The sequence below is a fragment of the Aricia agestis genome, chromosome 21 (genome assembly GCF_905147365.1).
Source record: "Aricia agestis chromosome 21, ilAriAges1.1, whole genome shotgun sequence".
Lineage (NCBI taxonomy): Eukaryota > Metazoa > Arthropoda > Insecta > Lepidoptera > Lycaenidae > Aricia > Aricia agestis.
This window is the reverse complement of record NC_056426.1, coordinates 10,271,105-10,284,926: the sequence shown is the minus strand read 5'-3', so window position 1 is coordinate 10,284,926 and position 13,822 is coordinate 10,271,105. Positions and strand designations below refer to the sequence as shown.

Genomic DNA, 13,822 nt, shown 5'->3' with positions numbered 1-13,822 from the left:
TAATGTTAAGTGCTCACATACGGTTTTGCTCGATCGAGCAATAACGTCGAGCAAAACCCGCGGCTCGGGCTTTCGTCCACACATTCAGCATTGCTCGATAGTTTTACTCTAAATCGATATATTCCATCGAGTCGGCTCAATGCGAGCCTACGAGCTGTGAGTTTCGCGGTCCACAATTATTACTCGATTTGGAGTAAAACTATCGAGCAAAACCGTATGTTACCGTATGTAAATTAGCATAAAAGTGAATGAAAATTGGGGTTCTGATTTTTCCACCAGGGTTTCATATCATGCCTAAATGGTGTTTTGGTGCGTAATTGACGGCAGTTGTATGTTAGCTCGAAGGCCTCGGTTTACAAACAGACAAACAAACATCCTTATTACCGAGTTGTCAACAAGTTAATGTTCCTTTGTTCAAACGTTGTGATATGTACTTACTATGTACACACACATACAAACTTTACTCTGAAGTCTGAATTACAAGTCATTTGTTTTTAATTTGACTGTCTTCAAAGTAGTCGTTGGATGTGGCCAAAATTTTAGTGTTAAAGCAGGAGTTAATAAGCTTTAAAAGAAATAAAGGACCTAGCAAAATGTACCTATTTTTTCTTGTATAAGTCAAAGATCTGACTCCACAATCATTTACTTTACAGGGCCTATATCATGATCTACGTAAACTCTATTTAGTATCATATCATGACTGTATAATTAGTCCATAGACAATGGACATACTATAATTTTAGACTGGGTTGCATCAAGAAACTTTAACTGTAACTTTAACTTTAACTACAATGTAAAATGTCAAATCTTTGGTTAAAGATAAACATGGCGTCCTTACCTCCGCTCATACGTGAATTTCTCCGGTTAAAGTTAAAGCTAAAGGACGCCATATTTAACTATAAAAATAACTTTAACCACGCCTCTGGTGCAACCCCACCTTATTGTATATCATTAATCCAGATGTTCTAGACCTAACTAACCTAGATCTCAAATTCTACCACCGACATCACCGAAATATTCCACATGAGTATAAGCCACTGCAGTTTTTATCACATCTGGAAGACTTATTAGAAGACTAGCTAAGGTGTTACCTTCCAGATGCAGCACATTTTTCATTAGGCATATAACAAGTAAAGAGGTAACAGAACAGTAACATCGACATCCCATCTTCCAGATATATCAAAACCAATAACTAACATAGACATACCACGTTCACAGATGTGGCAGAAGCGCGCGCAGGCGGTGTGCGTCCGGCACGCGTACAAGCACTACGGGTCCAACAAACGGCCCAACCACGTACTCAGCAACCTCAACATGACCGTCGCCAAGGGGACCATGTGAGTACACCCGCATTGTTTATTTTATTTTTATTTTATTTAGTTAGGTATAAGTATACCCTTAATATAGAGCAGTCTTAGGTGTGATAGACCTTTAATAAGGAGTAGACTGGATATACCAGTAAGTATACCATGATATTATATGATTTGTGACTTGTGAGTATACCCTTATATTATATTATAGTGTAGAGGGGATGGTAGACAGGATACCGGGTATGTAAAGATGAAAACTCAGATGTGAGTAGACCCTTATATACCCGTAGGTGTAAGTAGATCCTAATACAGAAGACTTATCACTTATGTGTACTTGACGTAACGCTTGAGTATGGCAACAATTTTGTATGACAAATTTTTAGTCCTTCTTTATGAAAACAAAGACGTATATATTATTACTAGCTATTTGACAGAGCTTTGCTCGGTATTCGATAAAACACGAATTAAGTGACACTTTCTAAAAATGATTCCTTGCTAGATCGATTTATCGCCCCCGAAACCCCCTATATACTAAATTTCATGAAAATCGTTGGAGCCGATTCCGAGATTCATATATATAAGAATTGCTCGTTTAAAGATATAAGATAAGATAAGATTATAGTAACACTAGATGACGCCCGCAACTCCGTTGCACCAAAATTCGTTTATCGCGCGGGAACCGTACATTTTTCCGGGATAAAAAGTATCCTATGTCCTATCCCGGGACTCAGAGTATCTCAATACCAAATTTCAGCAAAATCGGTTCAGCGGTTTGGGTGTGAAGAGGTAACAGACAGACAGACTTTCGCATTTATAATATTAGTGAGGATTAGAAATTTAATTACTTATACTGTTTAGGGTCAAACTGTTTGTAGAGCTTAGTAGAGTTTTAACTCAATTTTCAACTTACTCCATTCGCAAATTAAACGGACATCAATAAGGAAGAATCTCTGACCCACATAAAGTACCGGAAGTCCACCACATTGGCGACAGACCTTCGCGTCATCACGTCCTCTGGCGATCTGCCAGCCCAGCCATTGTCCCTTGTAAGTCTGTCTTTGTTGTTGACTCGCCGTCTCTGCACCTAAGTTGTAAAGTGTATTTATTAGCAACTAAATGCCGTTTGCAACTCCGTTGCGTCAAAATTCGTTTGTCGCGTGAGAACCGTACATTTTTCAGACATGAAAAGCATCATATTTCCTTACCCGGGACTCAAAGTATCCTCATACCAAATTTCAGTAATCTGTGAATCATTATACAGGAACCTGATAAAATAATTACTATCTCAAGCTGAATAATAACTCAAATATGGTAAATACTAAATATCCTCGTATGGGAAATTATCTTGCTATTACGTTTCTATGAGAACTGCGATGCCACCCGGACGCTTAACTCTTTTAACACCCTGTATAGTGTATAATCACAGTCATATCCAGTTAGTATTTTCATGAAAATTTAACATGTATACTTTGGGAGGGAAAAAATAAGATCTGTAGTTTCATTTTAACTAACTCTAGTTTTTCAAGAAGACTTAGTCCATATTTACACCTTAAGTGTAGTTCATTAAAAGAAGTAAAGAGAAAAGTTAAAAACTGGCTCAAAACTCTGGATTATCAAGAAAAAGAACAATTGCTACGAGAGATATATAGATAGACAACACACACACACACACACACACGCACACACACACACACACACACACGCAGGCACACAGCGCGCACTTAAAATTTAAAATCTTTAATTAGCAGCCAGAGGCTCTTTTATTTGTTTTTCAAATATTATACCTGTTTTTTAAATTTAAATCTTAACTAAACTATATGTCTAAAAGAAGGAAAATATATTGGTGATCTGCAGGACAGGCTCAGCCTAGTGCAGGCGCCAAAGTTATACAATATGTGTAAAGTCTGTTATATTTTATTGTCATCGTAAGTTCATATATTACAACTGTATTGTACTCCTAGGTCATATTATAACTACACATTGTAACAGATGCTAAAAGTTTTAAATAAAGATTATTATTATTATTATTTCCTTGGAAACCGCGTATCTTTATTACTGTCTTTATATGATGTTCTGGGCAAACTTGGTAACTATATAATTAATATTAATTATGATTATTATAAGCAAATGCGAGATGTCATTTTGTCACCACTTAATGTGTCAATTGTCTTACTGTCACGGCCGTGACTCAGCAGTTCGAAGTCCGCTTGTGTCACGTGTATGTTAGTTTTTGCTGAGGTCAAATGCCATCTAGTTTTATCTCTGAAAATCTTACTTAGCCTGGGCGCGCACTAGCGGCCAAACAGCAGCGGCGTCGCGACGGCCATCGAGATAGATACCTTAGTATGAAACCGCCATAGACCACGCGCACGGCGGCCAGCGGCCACACCATACTTTCGATGGCCGCCGCGACCTGGCCGCGGGCACTAGCCTGGCCATATTATTCAAAATCATATTGACATTTGACAGTAATGCTACAATAATAATTATCATACAGGTACCTGTACATTTTCCCGCTAAAAATAGCCTAGGTCCCCGCGGTCTACTCTATATTATCTGTGCCAAATCCAATACATAAAATTATCGTGTCAGCGCTGCTACTTTCACAGCGAACTCTGTATAAGGGACCCATACACACCCTAAAGTATAATTATCACTTAGTTTAGTTACACCCTGCATATCATATTTATTTTTATCGTAATCGAGTAATTACATCCAGTGAAAACTTAATAAATCCATTAACTTTCAACCTTACCCCCATAGCAATAAGACCACGCCGCACCGGATAGAGTTACATGCACGATTGCAAAATGCGCCAATGTATACCTTGTGTGCACGGAATAACGATCACGCGTGTTGAAACGCGCTAACTAGACCGTTACACCGCCTCGGACGACCCGAATTGTGGCCTCGATACTGGCACGAGCCACTGGCACTGGCTACTGGCACGGCTGGAAAAACATTTCCACTGTACCAGCTGAGCTGGCAAAACTGGTGTGGCAGTCATGATCAAAATAATATTTTATTTCCCCATAACATTGGCAAGGAAAAGTATTGATTTTGGTTATGTAGTATCAGAGAAGTATGTACTATCAATTTCCTCGATGTTGCATGGTACATACTGGATGTCGCCCGCAATTCCGTTGCCCCAAAACTAGTTTATCGCCCGGGAAATGTTCATTTTTTCGGCATAAAAGTATAGTAAGTCCATTCCCGGGACTCAAAGTATCCTAAAACCAAATTTTAGCAAAATCCTTTCTGTGGTTTAGACGTAAAGAGGTAACAGACAGACAGACACACTTTCGGGTGTATAATATTAGTTTGGATGTTTGTTCCAACTTCTATCGTAGTATAATATAATGGCTCCCACACCGGTTTCGGTGACGGTGGCCGGTTTCATTGAAACCAGGCCAGCTACGCAGGAATAATTGTATAGTGCCCAAGTGTGTGCGCAGTACACAAGAGCACTCTCTATTCCTTTACTCTCATAACCCAGCGGGACGGAAGACCGACACGACCGGCGAGAGATCAGGCGCAGGACCGACTTTTTACATACGAATCCGACGCATGGATCATCTTACTTGTCAGACAATCAGGTGATCAGCCTGCATTGTTCTAACCAAACTTGGAAATAACATGGTTCCAACGCGGGAATCGAACCCACGACCTCCGTCATGAGCCGCGCTCTATACCACTGGACCACGGAGGCGCTCTATCGTAGTTACTAGTGCCTAAATAATTTTATTTTTATGAGATATCAGAAAATGTGTTATATAATCTCTCAATTATTAACATTAACATTGCCATGATATCATTATGTATGATCTGTTACCACTTCATACTTGACTTAACCGATTTTGATGGAATTAAGGGATTCTGTGAGTCCCGGGAAATAACACAAAATAGCGCAAAAAATGTACGATTTCTGAAATTGCAGACATCATTCAGGATTTTATCACAGTTAAAATTTACAATTTATCTGCGACAACCTGAACAACATCATTTTTAAGATATACCATGTTTGGTCTTCATTGTCTTACCTTGTATGGCGCTCATACATTTCCTAGTTTATGTAAATACACTTCGCTTCCGGCGGGTTTTCCTAAGTTTTTGACCAAAACGGAGGTTTTATGACTCTATACATACTATTATTGTTTTGTATGTCAGGAAAGAGCAGAAGAATCGTCTAATATGGGTCTTACACTGATTTCAGTGATGATAGTATCTAGCTTGTTGTTTTTTGTAATTGGCCAAAAAAAGAGCAGAAGAATCGTCTAATGGTTCTTTTACCGATCCCGGTCTCGGATCCCGGACAGCAGCAGGCATTAAAACCAGGCCACTTACGTAGGAGTGATTTTATATTACCCAAGTTTGTGCGAGGTACACTGCATTCTCTCGGTTCCTATTCTGATAATCCGCATGTAAATAAGACTTACAGCTGTAGCTGTGGCCAAATTTCTCTCTATACGGCGACCGGACTTTATGAATAAAAAACATGCTTCCTTTTACCGGTAAAAAGCTATTACAAAATACTTGTAATGAAGTTTCTAATTTTTTAAGTGACGTGTGTATGACTTGCATAAACAGTTGTGAAGTTAGATCATAAATTCTGGTTCCGTATATTTGTTGTGTCAAAGACCGTGCATTTTTTTAAGTGCATTGGCTTAATTAGAATCATAATTAAGAGAACTACACATTTTGCTATAAAAACGTAGCTATTAAGTTCCGAATGATAATCTAACAAAAACATTATATTTTGCTGCAAAAAGTCACATAATATTCCTTCTCTATGCCTTTACTATTAGCCTTTTATGAAAATCGATTCAGTAGTAAACCTATTATCCCTTCAGTATACGGAACCCCAATTATTTAGAAAGTGCATTCTTGTTGGGATCAGTATTCAATGTAAAGGTATTGAACAATCACGGTAGAGTCATCATGACCTTCAGACTTTTTCTTTTTTTTTCACTTGCGCCACTCACTGTCCTGCTGATGACTCAAATATTACAAACAATACGTGTGGCACTTAGGGACTGCCGCGGTAAAGTTATTGCGTAGCACTTTTATAAAGTTATGCAATTATAATTCGCGTACGTCTAGGCACGTGCACTAAATACGTGTAAACACTGTGCTGAAGTCTGCCGAACTGAAACGACGTTAGACGAATGTTAGGTGTTTTTCGATACCGAATTTCTTGATTCGGTCGCCGCGCTCAAAATCTGCGATTTAAGCTATGCAATAGCGACTAACCCGAAATTGACGATTATAATATAATAATTCATTTTTATACTTGAAAATAAGTCCCCCAAATTGTTTCATTTTCTCGACAAAGATTAGTACTAAGTACTTATTATTTCCAAGAATTAGATCTGAGCGAAAACATCTTAAAATATTTAAAATTTTCTCGATAGAAAAAAATCACAAAGATGCATCTAATATTATCACGAAATAACTGTGCATTAAGCTAAGTTAATATTTTAACACATTGTATAAAATTCTACCATTGAGAAACCGACCTAGCGGATTTTTAAAATGTTGTATATATTTATCGAGTTATTAAGAAAAAACTTAACTTGGCGATGATTCCGCGTCCTTTTTCACCTGGCATATGAAAGACGAAGTGAGTGTGAAGAGAGAAGGACGATGTTTGATTTTTTGAGTAAGTCACCCTCGGACTTGTAGTTCCGGAGATATTATGCGATGATAAATATAAAAATTAAAAACATAGATACAAATATATTATACATATATAACATATAATATACATACTTTTGAAATTTGGATCTCCTCAGCCTGCCTCGCATGTCTTTTTGTGGTGTCATGGAAAATTTAGCATGTACGTTTTTGGAGACGCTAACTGGTATACCATAACTGTTTGTTTTTTATATTAATGGTTACACAACACCATTGGTTGCCTACACACGATCAATATGGACAAAACTCAAGGCTGTAGAAGGTCAATACTTTGGCTATTTTTGGATGCAGTGCTAGTTACTAGTTAGGAACTTTTCGTTGTTCGCGAGAATCGGAATTGATTTAAAACATGCCATACACCATTTTGAATTTATAAATAGGCCGTTTAGGATTTTTTTAAATCGAGAAAAATTTAAGATATCGTGTTTTCGCTCAGATTCAATTCTTGGAAATATAATAATATTATAGTATCTATGTTTAGAAAATGAAAGAATAATAAAATCGACAATATTGGGTTAGTCGCCCCCTTAACATGCTCTCAATTTTAAATTTTTAATGGCGTTTGAGTTGTCCAAAGATTCCACCACTATAGGTCATGGATGACCGGAGTTTATGTGATTTATTAATGTTAATTATTAATTAAACATTAATTTATGTAAATAGTTTCCAGATAACAGACCTTGGTGGTGTCAACTTCCGATGTTTGAGTTATTTCCTACCAGCGGGACTAAAATGGTCACATTTAGCAATTCCTCTCAATCAATTCAGAAAATGAATTGTCAAAACTGTCAAACTGACAGATGTCAAATTAGTACGAATTACTAGACATACATTGCAAGCGGACTTGCATTTTGCGATTTAAAAAAAATGAATCATAATATTATGATTAATAACGTGATTCTCCAAAGCGACCATTTTAGCCCCGCAGATCTAACGAAATTGCGCGGGAACCGTAAATTTCTTATAAAGTATCCAGCATCCGATGTCCTTTTCTGGCATTCTTATCGACTACCGAGTTTCCTTGGAAGTACATAATTTAACGGTTGCAACTTGAAGAGATACAGACAGACAAAATCAAAATCAAAATCAAAATATTTTTTATTCAGAGTAATTTTTTTACAAAAATATTTCTGAACGTCGATACTAAGGTGCCTACCACCGGTTCGGGAACTAACCCGGCGAGAAGCGGTTCTTCTCGCTCGTAAGAAACTCGCACGGGGCCATCTTTTACTAAAAAGATGGAAAATTACAATTTGAACATATATAGTGCACCAAGGCTTTAAATAAATATGTCAATGGGCGCTGCTGGTAAAGAAGAACTGTCAAAAATGACGTTTTTGTATGAAAACAGCGCTAGCTCCCCCTCTCGCCACGTTCATTTAAAGCCTTGTCGAACGTCGAAAGACAGATATACTGTCTTATTTATTTTAGTTTCCGCGTTTCATATGGATAATACAGAGAACCCAATGCTTGTTCAATTGCACTTGAAAATAAAACTGCTGGACTGATGAACATTAAATTTGTTCTCGAAATACCTTCCCAGGAATAAGTCCCGCGGGAAAGGCCTTAGAAATTTTCCCCGGAAAGTGTACGGTTCCCGTGCCAATTTCTACACCACTAAGTTACCAACATGTTTAACTATAATATTTCTCAGTTAGTTGACTCTAACAGTCTCTAGGTAGCCTTGTCGTTATCCTGGTTTAACAATTAGCAGTTAATTATCAGTCAACACTCGATAACCTTCTCAATTATCTATAAAACTATTTTTTTTTTATGAAATAAGAGGGCAAACGAGCAAACGGGTCACCTGATGGAAAGCAACTTCCGTCGCCCATGGACACTCGCAGCATCAGAAGAGCTGCATGTGCGTTGCCGGCCTTTTAAGAGGGAATAGGATAATAGGGGAGGGTAGGGAAGGGAAGGGAATAGGGGAGGGTAGGAAAGGGAACAGGGTAGGGGATTGGGCCTCCGGTAAACTCACTCACTCGGCGAAACGCTGTTTCACGCCGGTTTTCTGTGAGAACGTGGTATTTATCCGGTCGAGCCGGCCCATTCGTACCGAAGCATGGCTCTCCCACGTATAAAACTATGGTTGTATTAAATCAGTTTTGATTGCAAGTCCGGTCAAAATTATATGAAGTCCAGCTTTGTAGTGCTTTAAATCTATAATTTTATATGAAAATAGACTAATTTTGGATTATTTTATTGTTGTTAAAACAGAAATGTGTATTCTATTAAAAGAATTAGAAGTAAAGAATGAAGGAAATAAACTTTATTTAAAACATTAGATATATTAAAAAGAAATAACATAATTTGCAAACTAAATTTTACTAAATCAATCCTTAGCTTAGTAGTTTGTCAGCATAAGTTGCGACTTGTAAACTTCGACTAAGCAGGCAGCTATATCCTTTTTTTAACATGGGGAAATGCTTTACGCATCCCCGGCAAATTAGGGCCGGGGTATGTGGGACTCCTGTAGTCTACCCACTAAAACCCCATGGTGCTCCAGTCTCCACTCATCGCTTAAGGCAGAGTTGCGGGCACGATAGAACCTACCGCAACAGGCAGCTATATCCTATACCCTTAGTCAAACTGTATTCGCTCCTTCGAAAGCGAAGTAGGATATCATATCTTTTGACATATTCTAACTTTGCTTTCGTAACTAGCGAATGACTAAGGTTACAGTTCTTTTACAGATACGGTCCACTCGGTTTGGTCAGAGTAGACAGAATGATAGAGTATGCCGACTTAGAACTGATGTTGAAATTTTTAAATTTGACGTATTATGACGAAAATTGTCAGGGTTGTTAACTTGTTACCTACGAATTTAAAAATATGACATATTCGATGGACGTGTTCCTCTTTGGTCGTATTGTTCTTTGTGTTTTGGCACATGCTATTAAAATTGTCGGAATCCAATTTTGGAATCTTTATTTTAAGTATTTAAAAATAAATTATATCAGCCAGCGCGAGGCACAATCCGTTCATAATCCTAGTGAAACCCGACGAATGTGACAGATATTGAAACCTGTCCGTTTCTTTGCAGTCGAACTACTGGTAGTTATGTCTATTGTGGTTTTGTAGTGTTAACTGGTAATATTCTTCGACTATGGCACTCGAGGGCCTAGCAAAGCGGCAAGCTATTATCGTAAACGCTAACGCCAACGCCAACAAAATGTATGGGATTTGACATTAGTATTCGCTAGCGGAGCGATGACTTATGTCAAATCGCATACATTTTGTTAGCGTTTACGATAATCGCTTGCCACTCGTCTACTTGGACTGGTCTGATCGGTCTACTACATCTTCTGTTCTTCCACAGTTACGGTCTGCTCGGCGCGTCGGGGTGCGGCAAAACGACGCTGCTGTCGTGCATCGTGGGCCGACGTAAACTCAACAACGGCGAGATATGGGTGCTTGGCGGAAAACCGGGGACGAAAGGTGAGAGCATGACCTAACCTTGTTAAATCTATCATTTTATGCTTTATGGCTTGTCAATCAAAGTTTTGACGAATGGCTTGTCCTTGTAATTATAACGTTTAGTTTTATATTGCTATGGTGAAAAAGTAGGAACAGTCATTGTTTGGAAAATTAAGGCTAAATTTACGTCTCAACGTCTCGTTTTGAAAATGTATCTCGATGCCTTATTGCCTTGCGACGTTACAATGTGTACTAACCCTAACTTCATAAATCATAATAAACATAAAATAAAACTTTTACTCGGATACACTATATATTAACAACGTAATAAACAATACAAACGGACGGACGTATTCAAAGCCTAATTAGTGAAATAATAGTTGCATCCTTTTAGTAAATAGTAATCTTAATGTGAGATATTACATAATATGTATTACCTAACCGGCTAACTGTATTAAAAGGTTTAATCAAAATTCAAAAAATAACTTTCATAATTATTTATTGTTCTTGCTAAAATAATGTAAAACTGTTTGCATTGCTGTCAATCTGAATTGCTGTGATCTTAATTCACTGTTAAGTATAAAGTATAATTTATCATCCATGACATTTTACAATATGGCGGAGTTAGTTCTATATTTCTTTCTTATAATACAATTCTGCCTTATAATACAACTTCAACATGGTTTTGATACAGCTGCCCCCCCCCCCCCCCCCTAGAGATTCTAAAAAAGTTGCCAATAGTATAATGCAAACAACGACCACTATAAATTAAAATCTGATAATAAAAAAAACACAATGTTATTATAACTTATTTACAAGTTTTTTATTGCATAGTCAAGAGCTCGTGCTCGTAGCTTTACACATTGGAGTCTGTATTGTCACAGAATATACTATTTTTACAATCGCTGTAGATGTAAGGCTCGTAGTACAAGTGAGAACCTTCATGTGCTGTCGACTTTACCTACAATTCATACCTACTAAAATATGAATTGTAGTAGGTAAAGTCAACTTGCCCCCCCCCCCCCCCCCTGCGCCATTGGCTGGCGACGCCCTTGGTCACGGTATAATAAAGCCTGTATCTTTTCTGGAAATGTTATTGGCAGAAAATACATTCTGATTTGCCAAACCAGCCTTTTCTGCCTGTGTCTCTAACACCATATCCCCCTTTGAAGGCGTGCCCAACGTGGGTTACAAGCCGCAAAACATCCTTGGATCCTGTATTTCCACCCTCTAATTTTAAACTTTTCTGGGGTGCCCGGTAAACGCGCATGCTACATGCCTCAAGAAATATAGCCTAGCAGGCTTATAGGTATTTAATGCAGTTCCTGTCTGTGCCTTTTTTCCAAGCTCAGGCGTTCCCTCAAAACGCGATTACAATATGCCACAGGAGTCTTGTAAGCCTGTATTTATCCTTTCCAGCCTGTCTAACTTGAACTCTTTTTCAGGCTCGGGCGTCCCCGGCAAGCGCGTCGGCTACATGCCTCAGGAGATAGCTCTGTACGGAGAGTTCACCATCAAGGAGACGATGATGTACTTCGGGTGGATCTTCGGCATGCAGACCAGGGAGATCCTGGACCGGCTGCGGTTCCTGCTGGACTTCCTCGACCTGCCCAGCGAGAATAGGATGGTGAAGAATTTGAGGTGAGTGGGTCAAGTGGTTTCTTTAGAAATCTAAGTTTATTGTATAACTAGACGACTTTAATTTAAAATTAGCTTATCACGCGGAAACCGTACATTTTTCCAGGATAAAAAGTATCCTATGTCCTTTCCCGGGACGTAAAGTATCTCCATACCAAATTCCTACAAAATTTGGATGGAGGTTACAGACAGATACGTTTTCACATTAATAATATTAGTATGGACGAGCTTCAGAAGTATTATCATATACAAACTTTCATCCCCTATTTTAACCCCTTGGAGGTAAAATTGATCAAATTCCTTTCTTAGCGGATGCCTACGTCATATCATCTACCTGCATGCCAAATTTCAGCCCGATCGGTCCAGTGGTATGATCTGTGCGTTACACCATCACCATGTCAGTCACTATTGTGTCAGTCAGTCGCCTTTGAGTTTTATATATATAGAAATATGGATTTATCTGAGCTCGTGCGCGATTTAGTATAGTTTACAAATTGTAATCATAATCGGTAGGTAATTCTGTTCTACCGTGTGACGTGTCGAATGTCCGCGCCCGAACCAACCCGACAGGTTTCACATTACCATACTTATACACCCGATACGGAGTTCATCGAGCGATAATAATTATCGAACACTAGGACAGACAAACAGACATATTATACACAACTAGATGACGCCCGCAACCCCATTGCGCCAAAAATCGTTTATCCCGTACCGATTTATACCGTACATTTTTCTGGAATGAAAAGTATTCTTTGTCCTTTCCCAGCCTGCCCAGCATATGCCAACGAGATATCTCACTTGGTTCACATGGTTTGTCTCTTCATCTCTATTGACCCTAGGATGACAAACATTTTTTCTCGCGTAGATCTATCATCAAAATAACACATTTTTATACAGTTTGTTCTAGATGATGTCGAGATTTTGACATTACGAGACGAGTAGTTTTTAATTATCTCGAGAGTGAGATATCTGGTTGGCCTATGCTAGGCAGGCAGGACTCAAAGTATCTCCATACCATTAAATTTCAGAAAAATCGGTTTAGCGGTTTAGGAGTGAAGAGGTAACAGACAGACAGACACGCACCTATTTGGTAAAGGTGTTGAAAAGTTTTTTATTTGTTTAGTTTTGTTTGTATTGTTTACCAAATAAAGTTTGTTTTTTTCTTTCCTCTTCTTTCGCATTATAATATTAGGTATGAAAGACGACGTCTTAGAGTTATAAGTACAATGTTTTGTCCATGTTTGGTAAGTTTTAAAACCGAATTCAGAGACAGGGACACTGTATAAGTTATAACATCTTTATTAATAAGGAGTTTAAGGAGCCAATTACGTTAAAACATAATAAATCGTGTTAACAATAAATAAGGAAGCCACGTTCAAGTGCCTGGGTAAATACTAAATAGTGTCAACAGTAAATATGACAATACCATTAAAATATGCTATGTGCAAATAAATATTATGTACTAACAGAGAAGTTGATTTCTAGGCAGTTAGCGGACCTACGTAGTTTGGTCGTGTTATGTCAAATCTAAATATGACATAACCCGTTATGTAAGCTATACACGCTACGGTCTACCGTACCGTACGGTCCACCTGTGCAGGTATGCCTGCGCAAGTAGACCGTAATGTGTGTGGGAATCGATTTTGCGCCGGTCGCCTGCGCAGGTCCAAAAAACTGCACAGGGCCTAGAGACAAGTGTCAAGCGATTATCGTAAACGCCAACAAAGTGTATGGGATTTGACATTACTCATTAGTAT

General features: G+C 38.3%; 1 protein-coding gene across 2 annotated transcripts in view; it reads left to right on the top strand.

Annotated features, from left to right (window-relative positions):
- LOC121737578 (ABC transporter G family member 23) overlaps nt 1-13,822 on the top strand; it is a 106,772-nt gene that overhangs the window by 77,616 nt on the left and 15,334 nt on the right. For both annotated transcript variants that reach the window (XM_042129235.1, XM_042129236.1), the window contains 3 exons: nt 1,219-1,337; nt 10,327-10,445; nt 11,870-12,065. In XM_042129235.1, the coding sequence (XP_041985169.1) occupies nt 1,219-1,337; nt 10,327-10,445; nt 11,870-12,065 (434 nt within the window). The remainder of the gene's footprint in view (nt 1-1,218; nt 1,338-10,326; nt 10,446-11,869; nt 12,066-13,822) is intronic.